This window comes from Acartia tonsa, chromosome 1 (assembly GCF_053477335.1).
Source record: "Acartia tonsa isolate MP-2025a chromosome 1, ASM5347733v1, whole genome shotgun sequence".
NCBI lineage: Eukaryota > Metazoa > Arthropoda > Copepoda > Calanoida > Acartiidae > Acartia > Acartia tonsa.
The window spans coordinates 39,478,839-39,496,741 of record NC_137260.1 but is presented as its reverse complement, the minus strand read 5'-3'; the positions used below and the strand labels follow the sequence as shown (position 1 = coordinate 39,496,741).

Below are 17,903 nucleotides of genomic sequence, written 5' to 3'. Positions count from 1 at the left end.
GCGTAATCCATCTAAGTACCTGTTGAGCACTGAATCCCCCCCCCCCCCTCCCTATCTTTGAAATTAATTGGAAAGAGGAGGGTACGTTTTCATTTGCTTGTTTATTACTTCAGTAATGGTTTAAGGCCCCTCACAGGGTTTAGTCAAAAAGAAAATAAAACACCAAAGCCCTCTAATTTCAATAAAACAAAAAAATAAGGTAGGGGGGATTTCTGTGGAGCGAACTACTCTATAACTTAAAATTTAATACATCTCTAATAAATCTTGCATTCAAAAAATAAGCCCAACAGTTATGCATTTATTATGTTTTAAGCTTTGCTTTTATGAATATTATGTCATTCTTATATAAAAAAAATATTGGGTGAATAGAAAAGTAAGGTATTTTTGTTGTTGTTCTATCATCAAAAAATACAAAATAAACAGGAGAAGAGAAAAATTAGATTAGCTTTCATAATTATATCAAAATATAAAAGTCAGCTCTCTCCACTTTTGTTTTAATTCTTACACTCATTTCATAAATTTTTAGGTGAATTTCCTAAAAAGTATAACATAACTAAAGATGGGCCTTTCTTTGATCGTAAATTTAGGATGTCAATACTAATAGACAAACCAAATTTTAACTTACCAAGATCATTCTAATGTTTTGATATTTAAAATGCTGATTCTGATAACGATTAGGCATAACATTATTTAAATAATATTCTTGTAAACAATAGTCTTGGGATAGAGTTTTGTGTTTCCTAATTCTTACATATTTCAGTAAATATTTCTATGTGAGGTTAAGGAAAATCTAACTCTTAGGCTAGTCTCGGATATTTTGTAGGATTTGGCCTATTGCAACATTTAAAAAAATCACTTTATCATTAAAGACAAGTTCCAATATAAGGCATCAATATTAAAAGCATTGCTACTATACTTGTTACCTTGCAATAGTAACTCCATCACCAAGATTGATAGCAAACTCAACATAGCCATCCACAAGGTACAGCGCAATAAAATCACCAACAGAAAATGGCTCTGAAATATAAAAAATTAAAATAAAAACTTAATACAACAAATAAGTTACAAAATGCGATTACATTATGATTATTCAACGATTTATGCTTTTAAAAAATATACATCTATCAATCAACCAATCTGACGCGCAAAATTATTATTTTAAAAGATCTTTGAGAATATTAACCTGCTGTATTGGAGTCACCATTGAACAAGATAAGGCCATGGTCCAGTTCTGGTTTGAAGACGACCTCCAGTTCCAAAAATAGTAACGCGGCATCCCCTAGTCCATGATGGCGCAGATGGGAGCCTCCAGTAAATTTGGGAATCTAAATATATAATAAAATTATTTTTTGATGAAAGTAACAGGATGTTTGTCTGTCTTCTTCTTTGCAGTAAAGCTTCTCTTAGGCCCAGGCAATGCTTTGGCGCAGCCGTTAGTGTATTTGTACTAAAAAAATTGTAGATAAACATAAATCTTTTTTTATAGCATTTTTATTTTACAAAACCTAAAAAAAAACATGTGATTTTCCAGCAGTGGTCTTCCAACTGATTGGTATTATCATTATTTGATTCTTTATTTGTCTTAATTATTTAAATAAAAAAGTGTATAAAAGTAACATGATACACACATGGACAGTATCTATCTCAATCAAAGGATCTGGCTAACCACTAAACCGATATTGTTCTCCTTTACAATGTAGCTTCTCATAGCTCCTGAAAAGGTTTATATCTTTTTTGAGAGTAGTAACACCATCCTTCCAATAAAAATCTCCCCGAGAGGCCTTCAGGTATGTAGCAGCTAGTATTTTTTAAAAAAGCGACAGAATATTGGTTTATTTTAGTGTTAGATTAAAAAATATGAAAATTTAAAAAAAGATCAGGATTTCCTTATCCAAATATCCCAATATGCTCTTATAAGATGTGAAAATATTGTGAATGTTTTCCTGCATTTACACAATTATTTGCTCAAGTAATTTGCACTAAAGGTAGAAACAAGGAAGGATATTTATTATTTAACTATTTAATCCAGGCCTCCTTGAGCACTTGAGGTGTGTGGGGGGGGGGGGGCTGTTGTTGATTTCAACCACCCTCTGTTTTAAACTTTAGTTTAGAAAAGAAAAATATTCTTTTTTTTGTGGGGTTGGGAATTTTTTTATTAATGGGCAATTCATCTTGGAAGGGTTGTGATACCCTACCCAAAACTAGTTGCAGACCCTCCTAGGACCTATGAAAAGCTAAGGAGGTCCATATTCCTTTGGTAAAGACAGACTGACATCTTGCATAAGGATTTATTATATTGTTTGCTAATCTGAAAATAAAATCTTTGTGAAAATGTAATGCTTTTCCTTTGTTTGTTTTAATGTTATTCATATTTGAAAAGGTTTATGTAGTTTTCCTTTAATCATATTTTTCAGTTTCATAATGCAGTATTTTAATTTAGTCTCTATAATAATACTTGTCTTTGCGTGTTACTACCGTAAGCGGTCTTGATTTAACGTTATATAACCTGTATAAATTTTGCATAAGGTAGAAGAAATGCAAAAATTTGTTCAATAAAATTTGAAATAAAAATGTAACCTCCTCCTCCTGCCAACAAATGCAAATTTGAATATTGAATGAATAAAGCAAATTGTAAAAGACATGAACTCTTATGTTTAGATTTACAGGGTGATGTTCAGGTGTTTTTCTAGTAGTTTAAAGCTATACAAAATTATTTTGGGGATTACAACCTTAAATGTAAAGTTTTTTAATAGATACCAAACCATAAAATATTTTAGATTGCATAAAACAAGATGGGTTTGCATGAAAACTTATGCCTTTTTCAAATATAAAAGATCACTGTTCTTTTAGACAAACGTCGGAAATTTTGATACTTACAGCAAAAGAATTTAAAAGAGGATACACACTTCTACTTTAGCAGACAGATATACAATTACTGCAAAAAAATGGAGGGGTGGGGGGTAGTTTTTCATTTGTTTGTTTATTATATTAGGTCGGGTTTGTTTAATTAATATTGAGTACTGAGCCCCGCAGTGGTCATGCATAGAAAAAATTTAGCCCCAAACCTTTTTTTATCTATTAAAAACAAAGGCTACCTTAATTAATGGTCACCCTGAACCTGAAGTGTAACAGAAATGAAACAAGATGTACACGAATTTAAATCCAAATCCAAAATCTTTACAAATTTAAATTTCTGGCGAGAGAGCAAAGCTCAGGAAAATAGGTACAATCCCTTGAATAAAAGAGTGGACCTTTACCAACCCTCTTCTTATTTTACTTCCTTTAATAACTTGTTGGGCCCTGTCCAGTATCCATGTGGACTCTCTCTTTACCCTAACTTAACTTATACCTGATTAATATCATTAAGAACGGACCAGGTCCTTATCAAGGACGTCCAATGGGGGGGGGGGGGGAGGGATTGCTGACAACGAAATCTTTGATTGCAATGACTTTTGTCTGGAAGTCTTAACTGTGCATTGTAATGAGTTGCACCTATTTTAGACCAAGGAATTCCCTCTACACATACTATCACATACTGTTAATGTCGCACCTATGATAGAGCAGAAGTAAGTACATAATTAACAGCCTTAGTTATGGCACAGTTTGATCCGAAATTCGAACCTATAACCTCCCCAACGACGGGCGGATTTCTAACGTGTTTTGCAATGAATACGGAAAAGAGGACCATGTTTAGTTTAATGGAAAATGATGGATTTTAAAAGATCACTAGAGACAAAGAATAGAGAGATAGAGGGAAGCTTTATAAGCTTCAATTTCAACACATAGATTAAATCAAATTATATCTACACTTTCACGTTTGGTAATAATATATCAGTCTAGCAGTCAGGAGATCTTAAAGAACTTTACTTTAGTTTTGATGATAAGACTTTGCATCGAAATAGAACAAAACAGAGCAAAAAACATATTAGATGCTGTTCTGAAAATCCTCGAGGCTTTATCAAATCATTTACTTTTTCTCTATAATCAAAAACCTTACAACTTTTCTTTCAGATTTTCAAATGATTAAAAAATATATGATGAATTTGTAGGGCTTTAAAATACGTAAAATTACAGTTATAAGATTGCTATGATTTAAATGCTTAAAATATATATCATTTATATGCAAATGTTATAATAGCAAAATTCTTTTATTTACCAGTGAAAACACATTTGTTCCTCAATATTTTGATATAAAAGAAATATTTTTTTTATGATTGTTTGGATCACTTAAGGTCTATGATTGTACATATTATAAGGGCATGGACGTTTAAGCCTTTTATTTTAAGGGTGGTAAAATGAGTGAACTGAAATGTATGATTGAGGGTAATCTTTCATATATTTTTAAAATTTGGAGGGGAGTAAAATAAAGGGTTTGAAAGTTTAAGGGGAATAAACACACCTTTATCCCCACCTAGGATTTTGGATGTTTTATTTTGAAAATGGTTTTCATGAAATCTTATCCCTTTTAAAATAAAAAAGCTAATTGTCCTTTTTGAAAATCACTGTGAAGGTCTGAAAGATTATACAGATGAAAGGACATATTCTCTTAAACAATGATAAAAATAAGAATAGCGAATCGTGAGCCGGGAAAAGAATAAAGAGAAGAAAAAGCAAATACAATAAAGTCTTTTAGCATTATTTTCGGACTTTTTGAGTTATGGATTAGCTTTGCTAATAAAAACGACGTAAAATAAGGAGAAATGTAATCCACAGTAAATTAGTGGAATCTACGAATTCTATTTTGGAATATGTTATTTAATAATATGCAGATTCCATATGAAGCCTTAACAATGCAGTAATACATATTTTATGCACATTTATTAGTATTTTACGATGTTTAGATTTTTATTATTTGTTTAATAAAAGTAATTAAATAAAAAGTTTCGGGAATAGTCCCTTTCGTGGCAACGCCCCTTAAGGGGCGATTCGTCGTATTTTTAAAATGGCCTTTTATAAGTTATTTTAGGTTAGGTTAGGGTATATTGGGTTAGGTGATTGCCCCACAGAGTTGGCAATTGGCCGCGCAGGGTTAGAGCCCCCCGCAGGGGCTAGAAATAGGAGAAAGGCTACTGTGAAAAATACGAAGAATCGCCCCTTAAGGTGCGTTGCCACGAAAGGGAACATACCCAAAGTTTCTTTTAATTTTTTATATGTAAGCTTAAAAAAATAAGACAATCATACATACAAAAATTTACAAAACTTTATACGTCTTTCTGAAAATTTCGTATAAATCTATCCCAATATTTCCTTATTTAGAATATTGTTAGTTTTCTAAAATTTTGAAAACCGACAAATAAACAAAATTGCTACAGCCAATTTATTTAATCATTTCTTTTAACGGATAAACGAACGTACAAACCTACCATAGTTGTACTGTAGCTGTGCACTACTAAAGAAAATTGCATGTAAAAATATATTTTACTTGGTGTAAAATTTACGACCACTCTACTGTTAGTGATCTCAATAGCATTTTTGTATAGGTTTGTAGCAAGGGCGTGCAGAGTTGAAGTGTTTACACCTTTTCAAAAAAAAATAAGGACAAAAAGCAATCTTTAAAGAAAATGTTTTTTGATATTTATTTTAGGTTAGGTCAGCAAGTAGGATTAGAGCTTGCAGGGGTTAGATTTTTTTCCCTCCTCTCACTATTATAAAACATTTCAGGTGGGGATTAAGTGTTAAAAAATTAGGTTTAAGTAAAAGTGCCTAAATGTTTGTATTTACAAGCCCCATAATGTTTTTAATTACACCCCCCACTCTTCAGTTTTATAATTTTGATGTTAAGTGTTTCATCATTGTCCATCAAGGGTGTTTTTTGGGTGACTTCAAGCACCCCCACCCCCTATAAAATTTCTAATAACCCGCCTGTTTTGTAGTTTGTGTAGTGTACTTCGCTGTGCACTTTTTTGTCATCATGCATAAAACTGCATGCAATCATGCAACTAGGAGCTCTAAAAGTCCTTGGTTCCATCACTAACTATACTTTTTATTGTCATCATACATAAAACTGCATGTAATCATGCAACTAGGAGCTCTACAAGTCTTAAATTAAGTCTGGAATTAAAACAAAACTTCTCCATTTTAGGAAAGCTTTACATTGGACCTAGGATATATTTCAGCTATTTTAAAATTTAAGTCTTGAGATGGTTTTAGACTATTTTTCTGTCCCGGCCTAGATAGATGCTGTTTAAATTAAAAGCATTAAATAAATAAAAAATAAATATTTCAAGAAGTGGCGTGTACAGGGGATGAAAAAAGGCAATTTTAAGTTATTGACACCACCCTCCTACACTCCTTAACAGTTCGCTTATTATTAAAAGAATTTTTAGAGTTTTTAAAATATGGGTGTTATGAACATGATTGTTTAATAATTTGTGTACAAAAAATGATCTAGTGTACTGTACACCATAAACTGCATTAAATAGATTAAAAACTGTTAATGGTTTTTTAATATCATAAGATAGATTATAAAAGTTTTCTAAAGTCACAATATGGAACACGACCTCTTATTTGTTGGCTTAAAACTAGGAGTATTTTAGTTCAGTCTTGATTAGTTTAAATTTTCAGCGACGTCAATACCTTTCCATAAATTTATTTAATTCCCTAGAAAGGTGGTAGGTTGCTGGCTTTAGTGTATTCATTAATTTATCTTTCATTGTCTTCTCCATTAAAATCCCTAAACCCACCTGAACATGTTGCAAGTCTTGGCACCTATCCCCGCCAAATCCTAGTGGGCAGTCACAGGACACACCATCTCCTGTGGACCGACATGTTCCATTGCCACACTCAGAATCCCAGCATCCGGAGGAACTGCAGGCACCTAAAATTATATAAAGATTTATTTATACTGTAGTTTACCTTCTTTATTAACTCTTCCGACAAAACTAAAGTTTGTTAAACATTGTATATACACACTTAATTAATTAAGTAATCTATATAATATACATTTTTTAGGGTATAAATCCGGCGCAACTCACAACTATGCACAGCTAGGACTTTCAGACAAAAGTAATCAGAGAGTTTTCTGTCATAGTGTGGATGTTTGTGCCTTCGGAAGTACTATACAGGTCATGTTTAATTTGTTTTTATCAACCGTCCCCGGAAGTTATACACTGTTATTATTAAGAATTGGTTCAATTATTGTGAAAGGAAAAAAATTTCAAGAAATCATTGTTCTGCTATGCCAGAGGATACTGGGCTTGTATTTGTCTTGAATATACATTTAGTTTTTCTAGTTTTGTGTTAAAACCTCCAGCTAAGAAACACCTAAGTCTCTAGAGGCTTGGAGGAAGGCCACCAAATATGAATAAATCCATCTTATAACCAGAAACATTAAAAATCTTTAAGTGTAAAATAATTAAATTAAACTTACAGACAAATGCAAAAAGGATCTTTGCAAATATTCAAGTATCAATTTTTAATATTATGCAAAATTTGAGAAAGAAATAAGAATAAAGAAAAACAAGGATGACAACATCTATAAGTAGCAAAGCAATTAATGTCAACAGACCAATAAACCATGTAAATTTTATACTTGATGTTAATTGGTACATAATATCTTTACAAAAAACTTCAACCATCTATAACAAACAAGAGGTGAGAAAATCACTTTTCCAACAAAATATTACAGGCAAACAGATAGACATGAATTATAGAGTATCTTTGCACTAGGAAAAGTAAATAGTTACATAAGGGAAGACAGAAATATGATTTAAAGAGAAGTTCAATGCTCGATATAAAATTTTCCTACAGGCAAATAAAAAAAATGTAAAGGGTGACCAAGAAAAAATGTATTTCTAAATTTTTCACACAGTAATATAGATCATACTGGTACCCAAAGTTTTATAACTACGCTCTCTCAAAGGTTAGTCGAAAAACTTTTGGTAAATTATTAAATCTTTATTAAATAGCTCAAACTAGCAGTACCCAAACTTTTGAATCAAATATTTCAATCTCTGGAAGGGGTAATTTTGGGATAATAATGGGGATGTACATTATAATATCTCCAATATCTTATCATTAAAGATCCCTATTTTTGAAACAGCTTTTTTTGGGGGACACCATGTGCTAGATTGTAAGCATATTTGAATGCATGTTGAGCTAGAATTGGCTCTACAGTTGAATAATCTCATGATATAACACTAAAATTTTAGTATGATTGTGAATGTTCCTCTACTGTGATAACTCAGGACATTTTGTTGTTAGGAATCACTTTAAAATTGTCTAAAGGTGACATAAATGATCAACCAGCGTGGAGGGTGACACACATGGTTCATAAGGGATAAGATAATGGATGATAAAATTAAAATCATTGGTGGAAATATTTGAACACTACTTGTTTGTTACTAACTAGACGAAATTCAATACAAGCTTCTAAAGTGTTTAAACCAGCGAATAAGTTAACCTGGTTATAAAACTTTTGGTTACAGTCCAAGCAATTTTGATATTGGGAACTTTACCCAGAAGTTCAAATAAAGCACTGAACATCGTGAAAAAATATAGGATAAGGTTGGGGGAGATGGGGTAGTTTTATCCACATACTTTACCCCTGCGGAGTGCCTTTGGGGGCTACATAACATAACCTGACCTAAAGTAAAAAAATTTACCGCATTCCCCTTTAATATTCTTTTTTTTTAGGTTTTTCAAGTCATTAAAAAAATTATTTAACTCTCATTGCCTACTTCCTACCTCGGTCTATGGTAAAAGTTTGACACTTCTAAAGTGATAAAAAGATAACTACAGAAACAGAAAAGGGACAAAGTATGTTAAATTAATCCTCCCCTAATTCTTGTTTCAAATATTGAGTTAAATCAACCGGCATTTTTTGGTCTATAGTAAAAGTTTTCAGGGATCTTAAGGGATAAGACAATGGACGATAAATAAAAAGATTGGTCACTACTAGTTTCAAACCAACCAATCAAAATTTTATAAAGTTACCTAAAGTTTCTGTACCAAAAAATAAGATAGAGTGGTTAAAAACTTTGGTTGCCAGAGTAATTTACAATGCAATGTCCCCTCCCTCCATGAAAAGTTTGTCACTTCTGGAGTAGTAGAAAATGATTTATCAAATATTATTATGGATGCGACACAGAATCACTCCCCTGATGGGGCCCATGGACCTTATTTTCTTTAGTACCACAATGTAATTGTATTTACTTCAAGTTGAAACTCTTATGTTATTCTCAAATAAGTAACATCCTTAGGATTAACCCATCTTTATCGATAGGTTAGGGGAAGAATTAAAAGAAAGGAAAAAGTAAGTTGACACATATTTGAAAAATATTAATTTTTGTTTTTAATATCTTCCTTTAAACCATGATACTTGATTTGTTTAACATTAAGGCATTAAAAGAAGAAAAATTGATTCCTCTTATAGCATAGTTAAAAAAATCTTCCTTTCATAATAGTTTAAAATTGCATGAAAACTGTTTTAACTCTAAAAATGCTCTTACCTAACCGAACCTAATATAAAGAATTAAAAAACATAATTTTTTCTCAAATTAAAGTGACGGTGACTTTGAGTTTTGATTTTTCAGTAACAGCTTCTCCTGGGAAGGTTTATAACTATTTAAGAGAAATCTAACCTAGAAATGAATACCCCCTCACCAATTTTTAAATTGAAAGTTGTAGGGAGGGGGGGGGGGGGTCAACTTCTAAAGTCAATTTTCTATTCCTTTATTTCTGCAAAAAAAATATTTTGGGGGAAGATCATGGATTTTTAGGGATAAGCCAGTGAACAATTATTTGTTAAACCCCCTGTATTATGTTAATTTTAAACTATCCCTTCTATAGACTAAATTATGGGTAAAAGGACAGAGATAATTTGTACCAACCAATCAAGATTTTAAAAAAATCCAAATATTTAAACAGACTTGTTTATATAACTTTGGATACAAATATAATCTACATTCGAATGTTCCCTCCCTCCTAGTCCCTGGCCGGGAGGGAGATAAAAGGTAGAGATGACGATAAAAAGGTAAGTTGAAGTGTTTGTAAAGAGGGTAAACAAGGAGGTTTAGGTTTATTACAAGAAGATAATATTTTTTTAAATCGATAAATAAAAAGTCAATAAATAATGAACTCGCCATCCGAGAAATTGTATGTATGTATGTATATCAAACTTTTTAAATTTTTTTTTCTTTTACCTTATTAGGAACTAACGGATACAACCTTACAGGTCGTAGTGAGCACTTAGGTTAGGAGGGAAAGGGGGGGGGGGAGTTGGCTTTTGCCCATTATAAATCTTAGTTATGAAAAGAAATAGTAAAGATTTTTTTTGAGCGGATATTTTTTCTTGGGGCGAATTATCTTGGGATAGTTGTGGTACCCTTTCACAAAATAATTATAAATCGTCTATGAGAAGCTACGTTGTAAAGTATAACCATATCGGCTCAGCGGTTAGTATGATCCTTCGGTAAAGGCAGACAGATATATAGACACACATAGATATCCTGTTACTTTTCTATAAGGAATATATGTGAACATGGTGTTTTAGGATCTTGTCAGTCATATTCTTGACATTAATGTCAGACATAGTCATCCTAAATATATTGTATTCATGAACACATTTCATGCAAATTTAATAATAGCATTTATAAAAGTAATAATTATAAAGTAGTTTCGCTGTCTATAAGGACACAAAACTGCAAAGATGGTATAACATAGAAGGTGACAAAATAAGAAGTAGTAAGAGGGTTTATAGAAAAAGATTATTTATAATAGATAGCTTTCTTCGTTGGCCTTTGAACAAACATTCATTGGATCGTACAAAACAGTATTTTATCATTTTTTTCTCCAATTACTTTAACCTATTCAAGGGGTTCTTATGTTGTTTTATCATTCATTCCGTGAAGGTACTTTGATGAAAACAGTAAAAGTGTGACTATGACGTCAGAAAAAATTAACAATTAACCAATGAGAAGCCAGTATTCACAATGGTAAAATATATAGCGGCCTCTCATTGGTTAATTGTTAATTTTTTCTGACGTCATAGTCAGACACTTTTACTGTTTTCTACTTTGATTGGAACGACAACGAACAAAAAAGGGACACTAAATACATTTCTTTTATAGAACTAGTGATGAATTCTCTTTTCTCTACCTCTATTTCATACGAGTAAGAGATTTTCTTGCTCTTATTATAGATTGTCAAGAAGCATAGAGGGGGAAATTTTCATGGATTAATGGTGCAGTATATTGACAAAATTAACATTATTATGTCGAAAATGAGTTATATTTATTTGTTTTATTTGCAATATCCCTGTCAAAAATTGTGTTTTTATTATATTGATATTAGTCAGGAGAATATAGTTATAATGTATATTGAAACATTAGGAAGTTATTTCTTAAAATATGTCGAAAATTTATCAGCCATGAGTCATGACCTTATGGCTTGATGTCTTATGCTGTCAAATTTTAACCATGTCAACAAAAAAATCTTTCAGTGCAATATATATATTCAAAAACTTAATTTTCTTATTTACTCAATCCTATATCCCTAGAAATAAATATTGCAATTGTGCTACAAAATCTGTTCCATATATTATTCAATAATATATTATCGTTATACAAGGATAATATTAGCCATAAGTAGCGCAGTAATAAAAAGGAATGAGCAAAATTTCTCTATATTAATTAAAAACCTTCATATGACCTATTTAAAGCCTTACTGTAAAGGAGAACCATGTCGGTCCAGTGGTTAGGAGATCTTAAGGTAAATTAATATATTATCATTCTACATAGAATTATATCCATACTAGCGGCTTCGCCCCTAGCCTCTAGGATCTTTGCCCCAAGAGGTGATCAAAAAAGGACCAAGGAAATATTCAGAAAAAAAAATGGGGGGGATTTTTTTGTTTTTGGGGGGGTTGGGGGTGTCCCACCCCCCAAGAAAATAGCCTAAAACCACCACAGGACCAGTAGGTATATATCCTGAAGAGTAGAATCCGATCGGTTCAGTGGTTACCGAGATCTTAAGGGACGGACAGACAGACAGACGGACGGACAGACATCATTCTACTTTGTATTATAGATAGTTACCCTAAGTTATTTAGCCAACGAATGAGAGCATGTGTATTAAAACATCTTGGTAACTTTTAAACATACAGCCCTATGTTCCTTCCCTCTCTGTGTTTTGTGCTTAAGGTAATTGATGAAAGACGAACGAACATCAGAATATTCCCAAGTTATATACTAGCTGCGCTACAAAGAATAATTTAATATTTATGTATTTATCATAGATATAAATATTGCAGGTTTTTCTTATCGACATAACATAAGATAGATATATTTGGAATGGGGGGATAATTCAGGGTCCATTTTTGTACAGATTGGGTTTTCTCAAGGGAGATATTAAAATGGCACCCAAAGTTTTAAAACAACGTTGTCCCATAGTTGGCTCTAAACCTGTAGGTATTTTTTTTTTTATTGAATTAGGATTGGTTGTTTCCAAACGAATAGCGTCCAATTTTTTCAACCAATAATCATTATGTATAATTTTATTTATCATCATAAATTTATTGTCCATTGTATTATCCCTCTATAGATATTCTTGGTTTTTCTCGAAATTAAAAAAGTTTCTTTAGACCATATTGTACAAAATAATAGAGATTTATGAATCCATATATTTGAAAGCAGTATACTTTATTGGTTATAAGCCCATGTACTTTTTAACTTGTGTACATTCTTGGTCTACGTGGTGTATGTGAACAGAATCAGAGATAGTGTAAGAAATAAAGCATAATATCATTTATAAATCATATTATTTTCAGAAGAGAAAACATAGAAGTAGAATATAAAAATGGATATAGAATACGTTGATATATTGGCAGGAGAAAATTTGTCAATTTAGGTTGCTAATATAAACCTCATATATTGCTCAGTTCGTTCATCCAGTAGGATGGGATGCAATGGGGGTAAAGTGGGTGGATTGGGGCTATTAAAATAAATATTAGGAGCATAACACATGGACAATAGTGGCCATAAGTAGCGCGACAAAAAAAAGACATTTGATAAATGAAGACAAAAAAGTAGGCTTAAAAGTGAATGTTTTGACAGTTAAATAAAGTAGTAAGGTTTACTTTTTCAATAACTACTTAACTGATTTTTTAGAAAAGTTTCACATATATAGGTTCAGTGATATTTTCTTTGCTATATAATTTTAGTGTAGATGTCTATGACTTTGAGGCAAATTTAAGCTTTAAAAAGTGTTTTCTTTATATTTGTGTGCTGTTCTTGTTGCACTACTTATGGAGAGAATCATTCTTGTTTTTCAATTTCACATTTGGTTTCTCTAAATCAAATTTTGAACAAGGATGACAACATCCATAAGAGGGACAGCACAAAAAAAGGGATAAACATACAGGTATAGGGAATATTCACGAAAACTTTCATCCGTTTATCTTGAATAGCAAATTCAAAATATACGCTTAGCCTTTTCCGTTTCTTACAAACGGACTGACGGACATTTCGCACCGTAGAGTAGCTTCACTATATAACAAATGTTGTTTCTTTATAATTTTGAGTACAGTGGTTTTTCTGAGAAAACATAACTGCGTAAATTTAACTTATTTTCTTAAGAAATTAAAACCAACATTTATTTTTTAAGTTTTACAGTAATTGATTAACTTCAGTAGATACTTTTCTAGACTTGATTATCTATAGTAGATACTATGCTACACTTGGTCACCTTAAGTAGATACTATTCTAGACTTGGTTATCTATAGTAGATACTATTCTAGACTTGGTTATATATAGTAGCTACTATTCTAGACTTGGTTATCTATAGTAGATACTATTCTACACTTGGTTATCTATAGTAGATGCTATTCTACACTTGGTTACCATTAGTGGATCTTATTCTACACTATACTATACTTGATATAAATAATTCTCACCTAGATCAAGTCCAGCAACGACATCACCACCCATAATACTTGGATTCAGATTATATTTCTTCTTATTGATTTCCAAATTCTTGACACATCCCTAGATGAAATAAAAGAAGATTGGTTTTTATTAAATATTATGCCCTGAAATGTCATGGATCTAAATGGATAAGACACTGAGCTACAATTAGTTTATATCCTCAATAACGACAAACAAAATTTTCCCTTCTATAGATAAAAATTATTGGTTTAATAATGATAGAAGTTTATAAGCCAACGAATATGATAACGTGGTTCATAATTTACGGTTCATTAACTCCTTCTTCCCTGACAACTGTCCATTCCTTAAAAAGTGTAGATCGTATAAAACCCTTAAATAAACCTTAGAGTAGCATTAGAACAAAACAATCAAAATTGCTAAAAGAGGAAAAATATTAAAAATCATCAAAAATGAAAAAGAAGTTAATGAACTATTATATTATCTGTTTGATTAATAAAAAAATATGCAGTCAAAATAAGCAAAACATTTCTAGTGGTATATCTTAGATTTTGTACATTAATTACTTTTCTAAACAAATTTATTAAATTTTCATGGTTAGTTATCTATAATACAAAGTAGAACTATGTCTGTCTGTCTTTCTGTTTGTACCGAAGGATCTCACTAACCGCTGAACCGATCGGGTTCTCCTTTACAGAATAGCTTCTCATAGGTCCCGGGAAGGTTTATAACTATTTTTGGGGGAGTGTACGCACAGAGACTTCAACGCAACATAGATAGGTATCGTAGAGACCTGAACTAAAAAGCAAACATTTAAAGTGCCACTGGAGGCCTCTAGGGGCGTAGCCGCTAGTATATCAAATAATGGATAAGACAATGGAAGATAAATTTAGTAGAAAAGTTTGGAAATTGAAAATTTGTATAACCCGATGAAGCAATTTTTGAAAAAAAAATGAAAGTTTTTGAAACTTTGGGGACCAATATAGTTTACTATTCATTGTCCCCATGGAAAAATGAAAGATTTATTCTAAAATACTATTTCAATAGTTATCTACATAGCATTAATCATAAGTGGTCATTATTAAAAGCGAAGCTTTTCTACAATTAGGGTCGGTCCGCCCGTCCGTCCGCTCGTCCATCCGTACGTAACAGATAGCTTTTTTCGTTAGGTATGTTAGAATTGTCCTATCGATTTCAAACTTTGCATGATGATGCCTATAGTAGTTAAGTACGATTTAGAAAGCGTAGCAACTTTATTATCGTTGCCAGAATGTCCGTACGTCCATTTTAAACATGTTGATTTTTTCTCTATAATCAAGTCCTAAAAATGTCAGTATGTCCCTAATCAGAATTCTGTATTTAAGAAGTTTTGCAACAATTATACATATAATTTTGTCAAAAGTTTTATATTTATATTTTGTAAATTCAGTTCTGATACTCTATAAGAGTTAATGTTCGTCTATCATACCGTTTCAGAGCTTCATCCTTCATCCTTGTTAGAGTGTAAATAGTGTTAACAAGACAGATATTTTAACAATAGTATGGTCATCATTAAACATTAATTCTAGAAACATTTATAAAAATTAAGCTATTCTAATGAAACTAAAACAAATCCAAACCTAATTAAAAATTTAATCAAAATTATAATTTAAGGCGTCATTTTGAGAGCCGAAAAAAGTCTATAAAAAATTTGAGTCAAACTTTTCTAAATAGTTTTGCATAGAGAGATGCATATTAATGTGTTGAAAATCATCCAAATTCAACATTAGTTGGCGAAAAATAATAAACTTTTTAAAAGGCGTAGCTTTTACATGTACAATTAGGATGCGTCTGTCTGTACGTCCTAAAGAAGAATGGATATCCATGATCAGTAGTTCAACATTTTTATGAAATTTTTTGTAACATAAGGCTTAGTAGATCTTTTATCATTGTTTGAAGGTATGAAATTTCCACTTAACACAAGTTAATGCTTGTAAGATTTAGATTTTATATGAAAAAATTATCTTATCGATTTAAAGCTTTGAATTTAATTTATGTCATCATGCATTTCAAGCAATTATATGACAGATAAACATAGAATCCGTGTTCGGACTTATTGAGAACCTGTGGTGCCCTAACCCTGCGGTGCTACCCAGTACCAAATATAACCTAACATTGCCTATGCAAAACTAGGCACTTTGATTAAGGAAAATAATTCTTTTAGATTAAAATTGCGTTCGCTTTATAACTGTTAATTTTATAATTATCTAATTTATTGGATCTTCTCTTTCATGGATGTGGTCATCCTTGCTTTTAGGAAAACACAATTAAATATGAATAATTCAGTCCTCTTTAAAGCTAAAGAAAATTGGGTTAGTGGATTTTTAGACTGAAATGTTTTATTTGAATTTGTATTCTAAGTGCATTAAGTTAAAAGCTATGACATTAAAACCACTTTCCCTCTTTCCTTTTATCTTTCACCCCATGGGGCAGTGATATGTTTCTTGAAAAATGAACGAAATGTACAAAAACTGTAAAATCGACTAATGGCATTATATTAATATACATTTTGAATTGTTTATACTATAAATATAACTATATGACAGTAGCTGATATAATTATAAAATCCCAATATTGTATAACATTAATCAAGTAGACTTTTTGAATGAAATATTATCGATATAATGATATTGAAATTAATATGATGATTAAATAACAAGGTTAAAATAAAATAATAAAAAAAACCTTGAAATAAATAGTTTGCAGGTTGTCTGTATTTATTAATGGAAAACATGTCTATGCCACTGTTTTCAGTATCTATGCATCTTTAATGATTTCTGTATGGAGACTTTCTTGGGGGATTTATTTTATAAACAAACACACATCTAGAACCAATTTAAAATGGTAACCCTCAAAGTACCTAGTCGAACACAAAATCCTAATAAGTAAGGGGAGGAGGGGTATTATTTCTGTTTATTGTTATTTACTGTTAAGGCTAGGTACTTTAAAATTAATTGTAGCATAACAGCTTTTCTAAAATTGCAGTATGTCCGTTTTCCGTCCATTCGAGTAAAAATAACCTAATCTTTTTTATTTCTGTTTAATTTTTAAAATAAAATATTGAAAACAAATTTTTAAATATGTACTTAAAAAATTAACTAATACCCATTTACTTACTGTATTAAAATTTACTGTCGTTATTTTTGAATCGACATAGCTGAAGCTGTTGGATTGTTTTTGAAACTTACTTATAAGATATGTCTTATTTTCATTGTTACCTCTAGGGGCATTTAGGTTAGGAGGGGGAAAAGTCGACTCCATCCTATTTTAAATTTAAGTTTCAAAAGAGTCAAAAAAAAATTTTTTTCAGGGGGAGGGAGGTGAAGACATCCTCCCCAAAAAATAGTTTAAAACCTTCCCAGGACCTATAAGAAGCTTCACTGTAAAGGAGAACAATATCGATTCAGCGGTTAGCAAGATCCTTCGGGACAGACAAAAAACGCTTACTACTTTATATAATAGGATAGAGAATCTTCTTGCTAAAATATGTTACCTGAAAACCAGTTTCAACGCCGAGGAAACTTTTAGTATTCTTGATCTGTCCTTGTCCACCAATATAGACAGGCTGGTTGAATGTTATCCGGGAAAACAGGCCCTGAAAAAAAAGCTGATTATCAATAATGCTTGTTGGTGGTGAAAACTTTATTGATACCACAAACTTTAATGCTTTCTGTATTTTACTTTTAATTTCCTTGATTTTTTTTTGTGAAACAGGTCAAGAATGAACGTCTAAAATAATACAGTCATAGCCCTTTATTACCTTTAGGGGCTTCACCCTATGAGGTAAGGGGAGGTCAACCTCCTATATAGAATTTGTTTTTAAAAGATAGGCTTTGCTACAAGCTGATGCCTGGTGCAGATTTGTTAAATAAAAAAACAGGCACTGCTACAGGCTGATGCCTAGTCCTACAGCCTACCTAAAAAAGGGACTGGAGAATTTTTTGTTTTTGGGGGTTGGGGGTGCCCCCCCCCCCCCCCAAGAAA

General features: G+C 31.5%; 1 protein-coding gene across 1 annotated transcript in view; it reads right to left on the bottom strand.

Annotated features, from left to right (window-relative positions):
• The window catches only part of LOC145319207 (pikachurin-like), a 124,225-nt gene that overhangs the window by 17,692 nt on the left and 88,630 nt on the right, over window positions 1–17,903 (bottom strand). Inside the window, exons 13-17 of the mRNA XM_080161178.1 lie at window positions 17,413–17,514; window positions 13,892–13,982; window positions 6,684–6,817; window positions 1,184–1,325; window positions 924–1,017 (exon numbers count right to left, since the gene is read on the bottom strand). Coding sequence (XP_080017304.1) covers window positions 924–1,017; window positions 1,184–1,325; window positions 6,684–6,817; window positions 13,892–13,982; window positions 17,413–17,514 — 563 coding nt within the window. The remainder of the gene's footprint in view (window positions 1–923; window positions 1,018–1,183; window positions 1,326–6,683; window positions 6,818–13,891; window positions 13,983–17,412; window positions 17,515–17,903) is intronic.